Raw genomic sequence first — 19118 nt, 5'->3', positions numbered from 1 at the left:
GGCAGAAAGTTGGCTACATAATAAATTTAAAAAAAAAAACTATAGGTATATATTTATAAGACTCAATTTAAAAAAGAATATATCTTATCTGTGTGGTAAATCCATGTATTATGGCCTATTTTAAAATTTCTTCCCTTACTGACTATATAGCTTTGCTTTATTTTAGAACATATGCTAATGTTAACTGCAGTCATTTCACAGAGCTAACCAGCTCCAGATGGTGTTAATGGCAGCTCCTGAATTGGTTGGGCAGTAGCACAAAACTCTTAAGAACAGCCACACCTCCCTTCAGTATTGACACTTGGAGTCATGATTTTGTGTATCTGTCTCCATCTATGTGCTTCTGATTGATTAAAAACGGGAAAGTGGTTGGATTGGCTACTTGCCAAAGTCCAGCTATGCTGGAAAAACATTCTATTTTTCAGTTTTTTGAGGCATCAACATACTGATTCCCATAGTGGTTTTACCAGTTTATACTTTATATTCCCACCAAATAGTGAAGACACGTTCTCATTTCCCCACATCCTCACCAGAATTTGCTTTTGTGTTTTCTTAATGGTAGCCCCTTCTTCCTGAAGTGAGATGGTGTATTAAAGAAGTTTTCATTTGCATTTCTCTGTGGCTAAAAGTGTTGGGAACTTTTTCTAATATTTAATGGCCATTTTTATATCTATTTTGAGAACTGTCCAGTTAATTCAGTAGCCCATTGATTGATTGGATGATTAGGGTTTCATATTTGATTTTGTGTGTGTGGGTGTGTTCACGCTCAAAAAGACAAACATCATGTGTTCTTTTTTATATGCAGAATCTGTGTTACAGCTCTGAGGGGAAAAATATCCTGGCAGTTGGGAGCCAAAGAATACCACAAAGTCACACTGCACAATAAACCTCACACAAGAGATTTATTGGGAGGGAAAAACCCCAGGAGAGTGGCTGCATCAGCTTGGGCTGAGAAGCAGCAGAGAACTGAGCAGAAGGCAGGTCAGTATGGGAGGGGGCAGAACTTTCCAGGGTGGGGATTGGTAGGATTTCAACTGGAACGAGCTTAGGGATTGGTGGGATTTAAAGTTCTGAGACTGGGCTTTTTACTCTGTAGGGTGAGGGCTGGGTCCAGTCATTAAGGCAGTTAAAGTGTTCTGTAGGTAGAACCTGGCAGTTGGAGGTCCTCAGGGGAGAGGCCTGGCCATTCGTGTGCCTCAAGGGGCTTAAAGAATGTTAGTAAATTTACATAAGTGTCTGTGTGTACGTGTGCATATGGAGACCAGAGATTGCCATTGCGTGTCTTCCTCAATTGCTTTCCACCTTATTTTTTGAGACAGGGTCTCTCACTGAACTTGGAGCCCATACAGGGGGAAAAGAGATATAAAAGGGAGAGGAGAAATAAGAGAGGGGAAGGAAATACATGTGACATGAAAACGTAAGAGCAGAATAGTTCTTTGAGTGCCCATGCCACAATGAGGGATGCTCTCTCAGCCAGGACTCTTGGGGGAGAGCCTAGATCCTGCCCTGGATGAAATGACAGACTCTGGAGATCCACCATGAAGTGTCTCATCCTCCCGGGGGATCGGAGTGGAGATTGGGTGGGGGACTGGGGGACCTGGTGAGGAGGGTGAGGGAGGAGGGGAGGGAGAGGGAGCTGGGATTGACATGTGAAGCAAGATTGTTTCTAACCTAAATAAAAAAAAGAAAAAAAGAGAAGAATAATTGGAAAGAAGGGGACTAATGCAAGTGAGAGGGAAGACAGGAGAACAGGGGAAGGGGACAAATAAGGACAACGGATAACTACATATATGTATAGAATTGTTATAACGAGGAGCTGGGGAGACAGCACAATAGGGTTCGATACCCCCAGAATCCATGGTAAACAACAACAAAAACCAGATGTGGTGCACACCTGTAATCCTGGCAGTGGAGAGGTGAAGACAGCCAGTCTAGCCTACTGGTGTGATTCAGAGCAGTGAGACACCCTACCTCTGAAAGCAATGCTCATGGCACCTGAGGAACAATACCAAGGTTAACCTCAGGCATCCACATGTATGCACACAAATGTGCACGTGCACCTACATACAAGTGAACACTCACACACTACATACAAAATGTAAATGCTATAATGAAATCCATCTTTTGCTAATTTTAAAAATCAAAGAAGAATGGCAAGGTAATAAAGGTAGGTGGAACCAGAGCGTCTTTTTTATCTTGATGCCACAAATGTTGAAGCAAGATCACCAATGCTCTGTCTGTGGAAGTCCCAGGGGGCTTTCTACTTTGTGGGGAGTAACCCCATTTCCTGGTCAGTGTGGTAGCTTCGGAAAGCTGGGGGACAATGCAGGCTACCTCACAGATCCATAGTGCTTTATTGGCAAAGGAGACCTCAGGAGCTATTGCCTCAAACCCTGTCGTTTGATGAGAACAGACACTGAGACTAGAGAAGTGAAGCGGCGGGACCGAGGTACCAAAGCAAGTGAGTGGTGACATCTATAATGCGGTCCTGACCTCCTCGGGTGGGTCTGTGCCTATGTTGTAAGTAAAGACGTGAGTCATTTGTCAACTCCAAGACTTGCCTCCATTTAGCAGAAAGCAAGGCGAGAGCCTTCCACGTGGCCCAGGACAGCTGCTAAAAGGCACATTCAGTTGGAGCTCCACACGGCAACACACAATAAACAGGACAACAAAAGTGTGACTCTGCGTCCCTTTATTTATAAACAAGTTGTGAATACTGTGATTCATTCGGGCGCAGGGACGAGGGTTTAGGAGTTTTGGTGGTGGGGGCGGGGTGATTCCAGTAGTTTGCACTATTCAGCACCAGAGCAAATGCTTGGGCATAAGGTCATTCTTGAATCCAGATGAGTCATCGTCTTATATATATGTACAGCAGAATTTTAAGTAGGTATGCTGTTCTTATGGCTTTGTCCCCAGACACACTGCAGTGACACAACAGAAAACTAGACAAGAGGAGAAGTAAAAATATGCCTGATGAGCTCACTCATCTTCCTTCCTTCCTTCCTTCCTTCCTTCCTTCCTTCCTAATCATATGGTCAGGACAGGACTGGTGCTGAGCAGATGCCTGAAAAAGAAACTCATCTGTGGGGTAGGACTGGGCATTAAAGTACGTCCTGAAGAAGGAGGGAAAATCAGCTGTGTTCCTCCTGCAACCACATCACACCAGTGTAAGTGCAGTATCTCGTAGCCTAGGTCGTACAGTGGCTGAGTTTCCTGAACCCACAGCAGGCCAGAAGCCACACTTCAGCTGTCACCTTTGCCTCTGGGATATCCCCGACAGTGAAGTTTCTTGACAGAAATGGGCCACTCAGTGTGACTATCACATTATAGCTCCACCCCTGGCTTACATGAAGGGAGTCAGCACTTGGTTGGTGAGGTATGGGAATGGCTAATATGCCAGAGAGGCCTGAGAGGCCAGGACCCCACCTGCTGCATAGGGATCCACTAACCATGGGAGTTAGTAATAGGAAGGCTTCCTTCTTCACTCGTTAGGGCCCTAGTGATGCTTTTGGAAGGAAAGCCGAGTTACAAATCTTCCCATGCTCACCAACTTAGTCTCATTTTTTCCATCTTCCCATTCGCAACCTTCCCCATTTCCTAAGTTACTTCTTTTGCTTTCTGGAGCAAAAAGAACCTTTTTCCTTTTTGTCATTTCAGCTTACTTCTCTAAGCTTGTGGCATGCTGTATGCTCTCATTACATCCTTACCTCACTCTTGGCCATGAGAAATGACTGAATGATTCAATCCCAGCTCCTGCTAGCATGAGAGGTTAGGTGGGGGAGGCTGGGGAAGACTGACAGATGCCAGGAAGGGCTAAAGGGGGGATAGTGGGGTGCCCCATTTGTTTGCGGAAGGCTGTGGCTTTAGGAAAGTGAGGAGGTGCTGGTGGGAATGAGAAGGAGTTTTAAACCCACTTCTGAGTTGTTTCGGTCTGTACCTGGAATGAGTCTGGTGTTGGTCATCTGTCATCTTTCACAGCTACAATGGCACTCTGGTGAGTATTGTTTGTGGTACTTTTCAAGATGCTGTGTAGAGCCTGCAAAATTATAGTCACCTGATATATCCACCCTATACTGTCAGCCTCAGAGCAAAACTTAGGTAAAAGTGGATCTCTCTGCCCTGGGCCATGGAGTCAGGGCATTTTCAAAAGGCCTCATCAAAGAGAGTGCCCCACATACAACCTGAAGTGCCCTAAGAGAGCAGATTCTCTTTCATCTTTCTTTCCTCTCTCTAGGATCCTCTCTTCTCCTCTTCTCTCGTCCTCACTGGCTTCGTTTGCTCAGTTCATCTTGTCCTTTCACTGCTCCAAGTGTCAGTTGGCTGAAATGGAAGGCATCGTGCACGGTTTGTCCTGGGTGCATGGTGGATGGCTGTGATTAAACGGGCACAATGGAAGAATGGAAGCCCTTGCCTCTGAAGAGTGACACTCTGAGAGGGCCTTGACTCTGAAAAGAACTTTTGTCTCCCGAGCCATGTCCCACCAATCCCCTGTCTTTCATGGGCACTCTACAGAGTTCTGGAAGACTTGCCAGGAACAAGGAAGCTCGGAGCTGCTTGAGTCTCACAGTTTTGTTTTGCAACTATCACCACTGATGTTCAGGTAGTTCAACCCCAACACAAAGGGGGAAAGACAGGGTGCTTTCTCCACTGATTGCCACCCAGAAGGCTTGTCCCCAAAGCCTCTGAACAAAGGGATGCTTCTGCCACCAGAGGTGATGGGCTTTGCCCACCAGTTACAGCCTTCATTCTGTCAAGCCTCAGCACTGTGGGACTTTACCAGGAAAATCAGGAACTTCTATTTGTACCTAGGAGATTGGCTGTACACCTTCCCTGCACCTGCTCATTCCCTGCATGTGGTTAGGGGACAGTAGCCCCAAACAGTTCTACAGCAATCTGAGAGTCTCCGCCCCAGCCAGAGAAGGTAGGGTCAGAAATACCTTCAGCATCTCAGATCATTTGAAGGACTGAGCCTTCAGTTATTCGCAAGACTCTTCAGAGCTTCCCTTTACCCAAAATGTCACACGTGAAGAACAGGAATGTTATGGGACAAAACATTTCTCCAGGAATCTACCATTTGATTGAGCTTCTGACAAAGTGCCCAAGGCATGAGGACAGGTGATTCTCTGGATCAAGCGCTTCAGCGGGGTATGGGGAGAGCAGAAGAGGAGTATAGAGTGAAATGCCACCACCGTATATTCATATTGCATATGGTACACACCCTGGGGTGGCATATTTGGAGGATACATAGAACAGATACGTGCAGGTAGCACCCCCTATCGGTATACTAAGTGTTACATCAAACTGTTACTCGAGGTCTATGAAATGTGGTCAGAAATGGAAAGAGCCATTCCTTTAAGAAGCTCCAAGAGATATTTTTATCTTCCACACACGGAGCCAAAGCAAAGCAGCTCCTGGTTGGTTTGATTATTTCTGTTTAGACAAGACAGGTTTCCTTGTTGTGATTCCCATCCATCTGGGTCATTTCTGGGAAAAACGGTGTCATCATGCCAGTGATGAAATGTATAGCCAGAAGCATGTCAGGCCTTAGGTGGAGTTCACATTGACACAACTGTCCTTTGAATGAGAAGTTAAGGGTCACATTTTTCTATCTGGCCAAAGCAAAGCTGGGTCTGAGTCATGGTCCTGAAACGGGAAAGAGTTGACAATGGCATCATCAGGCCTTAGTGGCAGAACTGAAAGGCAGGACTGTGTTTCACTTGCCCATTTCGGGAGTACTTAGCCACCTCAGTTGGAAGGGTATTCATTCTGGGAGAGCGTGGGAGATAGGAGGCAACGTGCAAGGCTCCTAGAGGGCTGGAGAGAGCAGGGTGAGGCAGCAGCCACTTCTGCGGCTGGCTTATTTGATACGGATGAACGTGTGGACCAAAGCAGAAGTCACCCCACTTCATGGAGTGCTCTGCACCTTTCCATAGCAGGGCTAAAGTGGGGTGATTCTGTGAGGCTAAGGTTTGTACGGGTTTTCAGGTTGGGAACCTCCATGCTGAGCCCCGGCCAGGCTGTCTGGAGAAGGAAGACGAGCTGGCCCCAGTACCTTCCCATGGCAGAACTCCCATCACCCCATGAGCTGCCGCTCTCAACACCACCCAGGCATCCAGGCACCCCCTCCTATCCTGTGTGGTGTGGCTCTTGTTGGCCAGGCACCTTTACTTCTCATCCTCATCCCCCTCACTCATGCTGCTGATGGAGGCTGAGGCTGCTTTGGGTGAGGAGGGGGGAGAGGTCTTGTTTGGGAGCCATGAGAAGGTGGGGGATGGGGAGCGGGAAGGGGACCGGCTCCGGGTTGGGCTGCTCACGGGACTCTGCTTCGGAGATAAGGCCTGTAGCATCCGGCTACTCCTCTCCTGGAACATCTGCTTCTAGAGGAAAGATTGAGAGAAGATATCTGTTAACACCCTTTTGCGTGCAGGTAAAGAGAAAGAATGAGCAGAATGGAGGGCCGCTTCACCAAAACACCTGTACCCACAGACTTGTATGGCATTCCATGTTGTCAACCACTATAAATGGGGGGAAATGAGTGAAATCTGGGGCCAATAAGAAGTCTATCACTAAGGTTACAATCCCTGCTGATGTATTGGACTTTCCTCTTCTTTCATCTGTACAATTTAACTGCCAGGCAGAGTAGCAATGTCCTAAGTAATGGTAGGGTCTTTTGGATAAAACAAAAACCTTTGTCGTCGTGAATATTAGGAGAAATCACACAATAAGCCTTCCCCACATTAAAAATAAGGTCTGATGGGGATGTTCTTCTGTATATATGTTTCTCTTATTGGTTGATGAATAAAACGCTGTAGCCAATGAGGCAGGAAGTATAGGCAGAGCTAAGAGACAAGGAGAATTCTGGGAAGTGTAGACAGACAGCAGACAGCATGTGAGACCTGGAAGACAGGACACACCAGGCATTCTCCCGATAAGACCATGTGGAAATACTTAGATTAATAGAAATGTGTTAACAATTAAGGCAGAGCTAGCCAATAAGAAGCCCTAGTCATCGACCAACAGTTTCATAATTAATATAGCTCCTGTGTGTTTATTTAGGGCTCAAGGGCAGCGGGACCCTAACAAGCCAGAAAACTCATGCTTAATAAACCCTCCTTTTTGTGTGCACTTGTATGAGCTTTGACAAGTAGTCGTAGTTGTGTGACTACCAGTACACTCGAGGCATAGGAGACTTCTTTAGCTCCAAAACGCTCTCATGGCCCTTTGTTATCACCTCTTGTCCCAGACTCTCAACACAGACCCGCTTTCTGTCCCTTAAGTTTCGACATTTACCAGAATGGCATTTAAATAGAACCCTATAGCATGTTGTCTGGCTGCAGAAACAACAGGACTGGCTAACAGATAGGATGTGGCACATAGGAGGAAAATATATCAAGTGACTCTACTTTCTGGCTGGTGAAACTGGAAAGTGGTGATGGCATTTGCTGGATGAGGAAGACTGTGTGATAAAAGGTGGGGTTGCCTGAGTTAGACAGACCTGGCACCAGTGAGACCTCTAGTGATCTAAAGGGATGACACCAACTGGCAAGCTAAGCAATAGTGGAGAGACCACCTCGAATGCCCATTCCTGATAATGAACTTGATGTCTGTAACCATCCGGGAGCCTTCATCCAGTGACTGATGCAAGCAGAGGCAAACACACACAATTAAGCACTGAACTGAACCCATGGAACCCAGTGACACAGAGAGAGGAGCGATGAGCAAATTGGCAAAGAATGGGCTGGCAAAACCAGCAGAGACAGCTGATCTGAACAGGGGAGAGCTCTTGGACCCCAGACCGACAGTGGGGAGGCCAGCATGGGACTGATCTGAACCCCCCAAATGTGAGTGTTAGCGAGAAGGCCTGGGCAATGTATGGGGCACTGAGCAGTGGCTCAGTGTTTATCCCTGGCATACTAACAGACATCGTGTGTCCATAACACAGAGAGGGATGCTCTCTCAGCCTGGACTCTTACAGGAGTGCCTGGACCCTGCCCTGAGTGAAATGACAGACTCTAGATATCCCCTATGTGGAAGGAAGTGGGGATAGGGTGGGAGGCTGGGGGGGATGGTAGGGGGCGGGAGGAGGGGAGGGAGAGGGAACTGGGATTAACATGTGAAGCAAGCTATTTAAAATGAAAATAATAAAATTTTAAAGAGTGGGGTTGGTGGTAAAGTTAATTTTTTCTTGTTTTGCCATGGGGGGGTTAGTTTGGTTTGATTTTTGAGGCTGAGTCTCATATAATCATGTAGCCCGAGCTGGCCTCAAACTTACTAACTGAAACTGTCCTTGGACTTCTGAGCTTCCTGCCCTGGCCTCCCATGGGCTAAAAATTATAGGTGTGTGCTTTTCCAGTCCTTGAGACATCAGGTGACTGTTGTATGGTGTTTTCTTCTGGGATACTGAGGGAGACCTTGTCTCATAAAAAGAAAAAAAGAAAGGGAGAAGCGGAAAGAGGGTGGGAAGGGTAGGAGAAAAGATTTCAAAAGGGATAGTGGCCAGCCTCACTGCTAAGAATCAGGCACTGTGTATCAGCACCATGCTCCAATACCTGAACTAAGCAGCCCGGGAATGAACCACTTTTTACTATATCAGATTGCAAAAGTTTCCTTAATTTGTGATGATGAGTATGGATGAGGGCATGGGAAGGAGCCACACTGCTCCTGCTGGGAGGCCGATAACACACAGCACCTTCCTTCATTTGACAGCAAGAGCAAAAGCTGCTTTTGCCCTGACCAATTAGAGAAGTAAGTATTTATGAGTATAGATATTGTACTATAACAGACAAAAGTGTAAGCTTCTGAAATCAGTTAGAGAACTGCCACACAACTTCAAGAAGATATATTAAGCAGCTGACAAAAAAAGAGATTCTTCTTTAAAAATACTCATTTTATTTAATGTGTGTTTCTCTGCATGTATGTCTATGTGCCTTGTGACTGTCTGGTGCCCTCAGAGGTCAGAAGAGAGCTGCCATGTAGGTGCTGGGAATCAAACCTGGGTACTCTGTAAAAGCAACAAGTGCTCTTAACTTTTGAGACATCTTCCCAGTCAAGAAAGTCAGTTTCTTTCTTTCTTTCTTTCTTTTTTTTTTTTTTTTTTTTTTGGTTTTTACGAGACAGGGTTTCTTTGTATTGTTTTGGAGGCTGTCGGACCAGCCCGGCCTCGAACTCACAGAGATCCACCTGCCTCTGCCACCCGAGTGCTGGGATTAAAGGCATGTGCCACCACCCCGAGGCGAAAGTCAGTTTCTTAAAGAATACTGAATAACAGGAAGAATGCTCTTGATAATTCAAAATAATTTTAGGAGCATATGGTCTGCATGACTTCAGTGTTATAGAAGAAATGGACATAGTGTTGACGGAGAAGATCTGTGCAATAGGAATTTTTTGTCTCTTAGTCTCTGTGTGTGTATTTGTGTGTGTGTGTGTGTGAGTGTGTGTGTGTGTGTGTGTGTGCTAGGAATTAAACCCAGAGGCTCACACATGTGAAGCAAGTGCACAGCCATTAATTTGTATCCCCAGATCCCCTTATTTTTTTTAGACAGGGTCTTTCTATGTAGCCCTGTCCTGGAGCTCACTCTGTAGACCAGTCTGGCCTCAAACTCCCAGAGATCCACCTACCTTGCATACTGAGTGCTGGGATTAAAGGCGTGTGACACCACACCTGGCTTTTTAATTTTACTTTTTGGGACAGGGTCTCTCTAATCTGCCCAGACTGCCCTTGAACTTGTGGTCTTCCACCTTGCTCTCCTACATACCTGGGATTATAATACTTGCCTCCAGGCCTATCTAGTAATTGCCTTCTAGAAGTTCTGTAATGAATACACTCAGCCTTTCAGGTGTGGTTGTTCCACATCTGTGGCTTCAACTGTCTGCAGATTGAACACGGCATTTACAATGAATATGGACAGACTTTTTCTAGCAATAGTTGCCTGAACAAAATAGCATAATGCCTAATGCATTTACATCGTGTTAGCTATTATAGGTCATCAAGATCCTTTAAAGTATATAGGGTGTTTGTGTGTAGTTTTTGTGGCAACGCTATGCCACAGGCTTTGGTATCTGAAGGAAGCCCTGGACCAATCCCCAACAAACACAAAGCCATTGCTGTTGCATGTTGCTTTTGCCTTCCTAAAACATATTCTGATGGGAAGAAAGACACTCAAATAGCGTGGATATGGAGATCAGGCAGGCATTTCAACAGTGACTTAGCTGGGGAAACATTAAAGCCTGAAGCACCTCATTAACTCCTCCATTACTCACTTTCCTTCCTAAGCCCTAGTCTATCACTTTGTAGAACCTGAAGTTTCCTCTGGAAACTATAATAGAGAAACCTTGCTGATCACTGAGATTCCTCCTAGATTGAAAATTCCACCTGTCTACAAATACAGCAATTATTTACCTTCCATTAAGAGCACTGATAATTCTGCCAAAAGACAGCCAACCCCCGTGAAATCAAACAGAAAAAAAAAAATAGTGCCGTACAACAGCATTACCTGAGATTAAGCCCATTTATGAGACAAAATCAAATGCCAAAAGGATTGGGTAGCCTATTATTAACAGTAACATTAAAAAAATCCTTGAACTTCTAGCAGGCACTTTAAAATATGTGTTTTTATTACTATAATCTTTCAGCATATTTTTAGTGGCAGCCATTAGCCCTCCTGCTGTTAATGGATTGTCAGCATTTCCATTAGAAGCCCACTTTCTAAGAAATCTACATCTTGTCTACTCTAGTTTGAATCAAGCTCATAACTTGAGAATATTCTGCCTAAAGGGGTGAAAGAATTTGACTCTTTAATGATAAACAATGGTGTCACACTTCACAAAATATGCTACCCGTACAAAAGCAGCCGGGCCTGGACTTGCAGGTTCTCCGATCTGTTTCTGCTGGACTTTCCAGGGTTGTTCCCCTACAAAGGAGCCGAATTGACTCCAATCAGGAGACAGTTCATAATGAGCTTCCTGGGAAGAAAAGCACTTTAGAAATATAACAAATAATGAAGACCATGGCATGACATTTTCCAAGAGAAAGGGTATTTAAATTCAATCTTTTATTGTATTAAGAGGTTTCCATTTAGAAAGTTTTCCCCAAGAAAATAATCCCGTTTATAGTCCTGTCCATGTGAAAGTAATTTTCTGTTTCCCTCCTACAAAGTTTTCCCTTTTAAGAAGTATTTAACATCTAGTGAAGCTGTGAATATCTTGATGAATTCCTTTAAAGGCTTTCGTGTTTCTTATACAGCCTGGCACATTAGTTAAAATGAGGTGAAGAAAAAACAAGTAATGTGATTTGGTAAGGAAGATGAAACCCAAGAAGACAGAAGGGTTTGGTGCTTCCACTCTGGCCAAATCGGTAAACGTGGTCAATAGTGACTAAGCCTTCACTGTGGCTGGCGTGGTCTTGGTGCCAGGCTCTGGTGTGAGGACTTTGTTACCAACTGATTTAACCCTCGGGACAAACCTAGGAGGCAATAAAGCTTCCTTTTCCCTTACAGGTGGTATGACTGATGCGTAGTGACACAGAAGAATTTGTCAAGGTGGCCGGAGGCCGAGATTGGGCCTAGGGCCTGGCTGGATCCGGGGCTAGGTCTGGACTAGGCTTGAGCTGGGGCTGGGGCTAGTGCTGGGGCTAAGGTCTGTGATGGAACACTGGACTAGCATGGAAGGCACTGAATGTACCTCTAGCGAAAGAACTCAAAAAAGGAAACCCCTCGTGAAACAACAACAAAAGAACTTGCCCAAGGCCACACAGCTAAGAAGTGAGTCCATGCTTATGACCAACTCTCCTGGAATTAGGCTCTTTCAGAGTTATAGGCTTTCATGTTTACTAATTCTTTACTTGTATTTGTGTGCATTACAGATTCATTTTTTTAAAGCTGTCAAAGAGTCTTAAGTGGAAAGGCTGGGAATATGGCTCACCAGTAAAGCTCTTCCCAGGTTCTGGGCTCAGTCCCCAGCTTGCAAAAAGGAAAATGTTCCAATCTAGTGAAACACAGACTTCATCTTTATCTCTTTTATTAAAATAAAAATGATCCCCCAAATTAGCTGTGTGCCTGAAATGAAGATGACTATTTTATAAAGAAAACAGTAAATGTTGGCGAGGATGTGGAGAAGGTAGAGCTCTTGTGCGTTGTTGGTGGGTGGGGGTGTAAAACAGTACAGCTGCTGCGGAAAAGGTTATGAGAGGTCCTGAGACCGTTAAACAGAGGCACCATATGACCTAGCACTTTTGTTTCTATGTATACGCCCAAGCGAGAACTCACACAGCTATGCACAGAACACCAAAAGGTTCATTGCAGCATTATTCACAACTGCCAAAAGCAGCAACTGTGGTCATATCTTGCTTGTACAAATAAAGCGTGTCTGAAGGTCAGAGAATGGAGATTACCACTAGCTAACAATAGAGGTCTGTACAGACAGACAGGAAGTGAGATGGCTGGGCAGAGATGGCAGGAGGAGACAGGAACTCACTTTCTTGTCTATTGAGATGCTAAGGATATAAGGTATGGTGGTGGCTTGCTCTTTTTCTCTTATCTCTTAGTATTTTTCTCTATGTCTGACTCTGGTTTTTTATTACTTAGACCAATTAATAATTTCTTTTATAATTTGGCACCCAATGTGGGGTGCTATTAAATCCCAAGGGGGTCCTGAGAAAACCCAGAACACTGGCCAAATCCTGGCTGTAGTATTCTGTGGGGCTGTATGATTTTTAGTTGTTTCGGATGTTAGATAACCCAGGCCACTGCTTCAGGGGGTCTTGCTTGATCAAACCATATTAGTCTGGAAGGAATCCATAGGTAGTGGCAAGCTCCAATCTCTGACCTTCAGACAGACTTTATTTGTACAAACAAGCTATCACCACAGGCAACAACCCAAGTGTCCGCCAACAGAGGAATGGATAAAGCAGATATGGCGTGCACACAGGGGAAGACTGCTCAGCTTTTCAAAGCTTCTACAACACTGATCTATGCTACAACATGGGTGACCCTTGAATGTACTGAGTATAATGAGTCAGATGCAAGGACACAGGGTCAAATACTGTATGATTTGACTTATATGAGCTACCTAGAGTAATCAGTCAAATTCAGAGAGAAAGTAGGAGGGTGTTTTCCAGCAGCTTCTGTGTAGGAAGTTAGTTTGTGCTTATAAGGAGCAGTATCTGCTTGATTTGGTGGAAACATTCTGGAGATGGACAGTGGTGATGCTTACATGCTGGTATGAATGTACTTAAAACTACCCTTTGCTTGAACATGGTTAAAATGGGGGTTGGCAGTGTATCTCAGTGGTATAGCACTTGTCTAGCATGAATGAGGTCCTGGTTTTGATATTCAGACCTGAAAATAAAAGTTAAACTAGGCTGTGGTGGCACACACCTTTAATCCCAGCACTTGGGAAGCCGAGGCAGGTGAATCTCCGTGAGTTCAAGGACAGCCTGGCCTACAAAGTGAGTTCCAAGCATAGCCAGAGCTACTCAGAAAGAGTATCTTGGGGGAAAGTTAAAATGGTAAATTTTATGATGTACATAAATGAGTATGCCACAATTTAAAAAACAGCAGCGGACCTTGCATTACATAAATTCCCCATTCCCAATTCAGCTCCACAGTCTTTTTAAAAAAACAAACAAAGTAATTGCACGTAACAAATGGCACATGTCTGTCTGGTTGGCATGGGATCTATTGCACTAGTCTGGGGTAAGATGATAAACTGGTTTAAATAAACCTGGTCTAAAATGAACTAAAATTTTCCATTGGACTTGAGATCTTTGTCTTTGGGTAGTAAAGGAAAGGGCCCATGTTTGGTAAAATAAAATGGACTCATTTCATTCTAAACAACAGAAAAGAACTTTGTTTTTAGAGGATAAAGGAATATAGTGGCAGATCATTTAAACTGATATCATAACACCAGCCTGTGATTGAGGTGCTAATATTTAAATAGAATGCTTCTAGTCGGTGAATTCAGATGCTTCAAACAAAAATAACAGAGCTGCCTTAACAAGACCAATACCCAAAGCAAACCCTGCATGCTGAGCCAACATCCCTTAACCCAGCATCCTTCACTAACTGCCATTTTGGAGGCAAACAGCATCAGCCCCAACATAAGCAATCATGCTTCAACACTAAGCTCATTTAGAGCTCTTCTTTTGAGACAATGGGTCATTCAGAGACAATGCACACACGGAGAGGTAATACTGGGTCTTTGTCTAAAAGATGTTACTGTTTGGATCTGGCCCATCTGCCAGGTGTCCGTGTATTATGGGCTTGTTCTTGCCGACTGCTCTGTTGGGAGGCTAGCCAGAAACTTTCGAAAGAGGGGCCAAATGGGGAGTCTTCTCATCATTGTAGGTGAATGCTGTCCCCTTTTCTTTCCTTTTTCTCCCTTCCCTTAGATGCCATGAGGAGAGTATCTTCCTCCCACACTCGTCCGCCATGATGTGCTGCCCCACCCCAAGTCCCAAAGCCTCTCCCAGACAGTGAGCCCAAACCATTTCTCATGTTCCTCTCCCTCTCTTTTTCTTTCTCGTTCTCTCTCATAAAGAAAGCTTTCTTTACTACACACATCCTAACACTGTGTTACACGTGATGCACATGTTAAAGACAACTACTACCTAAGTGTTCATACATATTACATTAAACTCACCTCAGTTGTGTGCATAAAATAGACTTGTCTTCTTAAGTAGCCTTAGGAATTTTGTTACAGTAATGTAACCCTCATTATCACAGAGAGCTTTGCTTTGCCATTTGGGATGGATTCTAGGCCACCTTCTGAGTATGTCTTAAGACAACTTAGAAGACTCAATTAATAGAGGCTAAATACATAAAATGGTGTAAGTAAAAGAAATAATGATTTGGGCCCTGATATCCCACCAGTTAGACTGAATATGCAGGAATTGGAAAATCGATTACAGCAGTTAATAGTTTGCTGGCTTTAAATTCTTAAAATTGTCATTGTGGCAGACAGCTTCCAAGATAGCCTCGTAGGGCTCCACTCCTGCTCTTAACATCTGTATGTAGTGCCGTCCCACAGTAGATAAGAAGCAAACTCAAATACTCCTTTGGCCCACCTCAGCAGCATACACATGTGAGTGCTTAGGAAAGGCAGAGGAAGCAAGGACAATGATATGGCCATGGTAGTAGCAAGCCAAGCTCTTCCTCAAAGAAACACAAACATCAAGAAAACCGAGTAATCAAGTCAGTCTGCTTTCGTTTTGGTTGGTTTTAGAGACAGGTCCTCACTGTGTAGCCTAGACTGGCCTGGACTTCACATAGCACAGGCTGCCTTGGAATTGATTGTCAAGTTCTGCCTATTGGATTTGATCCTGCAAACACTAAACTGTATCCAGTGCCATAAACTAAGGAAGACTGTGTATCTGGAGAGTGTGGGCCTCACTGTGACCTGTGCGGATGTGAGGAGGGTGTGTAAATAGGTACTCCTCATAATCCATTCCTTCATGCACTCAGTCAATGGAGAGACATTTGTAAGGTGCATGCAAAGCTGCATACCAATCCTGCAGTACCAAATTTTGGACCTTAAATCTTTCTATTCTGTGCCTTTCTACGTCTAGATTATTTGTATCAGTGCTGTACTTGCAGGTAATGCAGATCCCCTGTTTTAAGAAATGAGTTCCAGTCACAAATCCACAAATAAAGAATTATTATAATAATAGCATATTCATGAAAAGCAAATTACTTATCTTGGCGTTTAACATCCTTGTAACTATTCCTGTACTTTTAATGTCAACAGAAAAAAAGTAATGTCTAAGTCTGGCTGATACAGTAAATTAATGTTAATAACAGTTTTGACACTAATAGCAAGTTTTTAAAAGAAAAACCTCCAGTCTCTAGCTGAGTTTCATTTCTTAAGACTCACCTCCGCTTGCTGTCACCAGACTTCCTAAGAACAATTCCAGCTGCCTTTTTGCCTTTGGTGGGAGCCTGGAAAGCCTGAGGGTATAACGTTGCTAAGAAATGATATCCTTTTCCTGCCTTTGCTCACCCCAGGTGGGGAAATATCCACCCAGTTATCTGCCCAGTGAGCTACAATCTGGAGACTTCTGACAGAGCCACACTCCCGAAGCACGGCAACCAAATGAGCTGTTATGTGGCTTCATTAAAAAACCACTCGCTGTTTCTTCAGAGTCAGAAAATTGTGAAGAAGCAAAGTACTGAGACATACCCTGGATCAAAAGGGCCAGTTCAGAATTCATGTATTAATGATCAGAGAACGGGGTATTCACTCGCCTGTCTTTGTGTTCTTCCGTAGTGCCGGGTATAGACAAGAACGTAATAAATGGGCCATGAATTAAATCATCTGAACTGAAAATGAACCAAAAAAGTAAGGAGGGACCCAGTGCAGGGTTTCTGCTCTCCTGCCAGTCCTAACTGGGAGGTCTTAATAGTTCAATTAGCCCTTCCTTTCAAACTCAGCCTACAGATATAGGTAGCTTACAACACCTTCTATAACACGGTAGAGGCCAATAGGCTTTTAGCATCTCTTCCGACTCTCAGAACATTGTTCTTTCTCTATAATAACTGAGTGTTTTAACTCTAGATAATCCTATAACAAATGAATTCAAATGAGCAAAGACACTGGTGACAACCCAAAAATAAAATCATTAAGTGGACGCAGATTCCTTAGAGTCCTCATATCATAACAGGAAATATTGCTGTTTAAGATTAAGGAAAGCAAATAACTTCTTTGTGTTTTAAAAAGAAAACTATCTTGGAGCTAGAAAGACCCATCAGCCTGTCTCATCTCTCCACACTTAGATGTGGGGCTACAGCTGTGTACAGGCTGGCTGGCTTGTTATACAGGAGCTGTGCTCCAAACCCAGGCCCTCAAGTACTTTAATGGCTGAGACAGGAGGGTTGCTGGGGCTTTCTAGTTTCCATGATAGCCAAGAAAACAGAATGGAAGAAGACCCTACTTAGTGTGCCATTTAGTACCATACTGAGGGATGAATCGGTAACTGAATAAGGACATGGACTTGGAGTGACTTGAAATGATGTTCGAGGAGAGGCCACTGGATAAAGAACATTCTTGAGTAGTTCCATGAAAGGAAGATATGCTGAAAATACCCACCATTTCAACACCAATTTAAATAACTACATACCCATGCACCATCTGGTCCAAATAGTTCCAGGAAGTTGCCAATGAATTCTCTTGATTTTTCTTCCCACTTTTGGATGAGGTCGTGACTCTTTTCTTCTACTCTGTTAACAAATTCCTTTGACCTTTCCTCCACATTCTTGACCTTTTCTTTCATCTTGTCTACTTGGTTCTGGAAACGGTACTTCTTCTCCTGGTTAAAATTGATGGAATAGATTGGTTCAAGAGAACAGCAGAGAAGTCCATCTCAATTGGTTATATTTTATATCAACTTGGGTTTGCTCCTAATGTAAAGAGTAGATATCATTGTTTCCCATGGGCTAGACTGATGGGAAAGCACATGTCTTGCACATCAGTCTCTTTGGATATATAAAGGAAAGTACAAATGTACTATGTTTAATCTACTCAACATCTATGACTTGAAATATTTTGAGAACAGAATATAAAACTACAGAACTACCCTTTATTGAGCAAGTAACCCTACTCATTTCTTCTGGAACTTAGATAAAATGATGCATTGTGTATAGTATGGCTGCTCAGAGTCTGTCTGAAAATTCTGTTTTACTGAGGTAGTGCTAAAACCAATACTGTTTATATTGAGTTGTCCACTGACTGAGCGTAGGACCTATGTCTCATGCTAAAATTTTCATTATTTAATTTGTAATGAGGCTAATTAAACTGCATTGGTTTCCTTGGATATAAAGAAAGCATTTATTTTGATCACTTCTCTGGATTTTTGTGCTTACAGACTTTATACAATGATGTTGTCTACCTGTATTCCAGGAAGCAACATTGTGTTAAGCAAAACACTAGTCACCTCTAAGTCATAGTTTTCTCATCAATAAAATGGGGATGATAATCATCCTTACCTCACAGGGTTGTTTTGACAACCAGGTAAGGTCATGCTTGCAAATGTGTAGCTCAAAGTCTGATATTTGCTCCACATATATTAGCTACATTGTTGTCATAAAGCACCACAGGCATTTATCTACACTACCTACTAAACATGTTATCTACACAATGAACATAATATCACACAAAGGCTCTTCTCTTTTGAAATCTCAATATATTCTCTCTAAAGGAATCATAGGATACTTTTTTTCTTGACTGTGGAAGTCAATCTCATTTTGTACTTTAGAATTTTGTAAAATATCTCAAATATTATGAAACTAGGTCAAGATCCCCCAATTTAGACTGTATTGCAACCTCAGGGTGGGGCTGGATATGAGCTGGGTGTGTTGCTACTGGGATATATAATCATACATATGTGCCACAGGAGGAAGGTACTGTCTTCTAGCATTTACAGTGTGGTCTGAGGTGAGTTGTTTAACCTTCTTGGCTTCTGTTTCCCCCTATAAGTTGAATAGTGTCATTACACGCCCCCAGTAGGCTTATCACAAGTATCACAGGAGATAATGCAGGCGAGACAGTTAGATGGGCATGTGACGGGCTCTGGATGAGTGTAGCTGTTGTCTTCATATCATGCTCGTCCACATTCTGTTCAACACTGGAAAAGGATATTTGCTTTCGCGCTCAGTGACAGCACATAACAGTAGAGAGAGCACTGGGCTGAGAGTCACAAGATTTGGAGGGGTACTGCCACCTCCACCTCTCTCTCACCCTCCGTTGGCCTTGTCTACTCTCTGTGTTCTGTTTTCCTTATCTCAAAGTCAAAGGACATGGATTGGATGACTGGTCTTCATCAGGTCTCTGCCACTTCGGAGGTTCTGTGATTCATTTACACGCCCATCCAACACATTCAATTTCCTCACTGAGCTGCAGCCAGACTTGTTGTCACAGAAAGGCAGTAAGCACACCCCCACTGTCCTCACGGTTCCCTGAGCTAAATGGCTTATCTAAAGACCATTTAAAGAGAGTGAGCAATAACTTTTGGAAATGGCTTGCTATGCTTGGATGGTTGACTGAATTCAATTTAAAAGAACAGACAGTTTAATTTATTGAAATAACCAGGGCTTTATTCTCTCTAAGATACCAAATCATCACGTTAGCTG

At 43.7% G+C, this 19118-nt stretch overlaps 1 protein-coding gene across 3 annotated transcripts in view; it reads right to left on the bottom strand.

Annotated features, from left to right (window-relative positions):
* Positions 1–2675: 2675 nt before the first annotated feature.
* Pcyt1b (phosphate cytidylyltransferase 1B, choline) overlaps positions 2676–19118 on the bottom strand; it is a 95273-nt gene continuing 78830 nt past the window's right edge. For all 3 annotated transcript variants that reach the window (XM_040744198.1, XM_040744195.1, XM_040744196.1), the window contains exons 7-8: positions 17111–17299; positions 2676–6377 (exon numbers count right to left, since the gene is read on the bottom strand). In XM_040744198.1, the coding sequence (XP_040600132.1) occupies positions 6165–6377; positions 17111–17299 (402 nt within the window). In that variant the 3' untranslated portion in view covers positions 2676–6164. The remainder of the gene's footprint in view (positions 6378–17110; positions 17300–19118) is intronic.

Source organism: Mesocricetus auratus, unplaced genomic scaffold (genome assembly GCF_017639785.1).
Source record: "Mesocricetus auratus isolate SY011 unplaced genomic scaffold, BCM_Maur_2.0 Super-Scaffold_100003, whole genome shotgun sequence".
NCBI lineage: Eukaryota > Metazoa > Chordata > Mammalia > Rodentia > Cricetidae > Mesocricetus > Mesocricetus auratus.
Note: the sequence above shows the minus strand (reverse complement) of the source record. Positions and strands in the feature narration are given on the sequence as shown.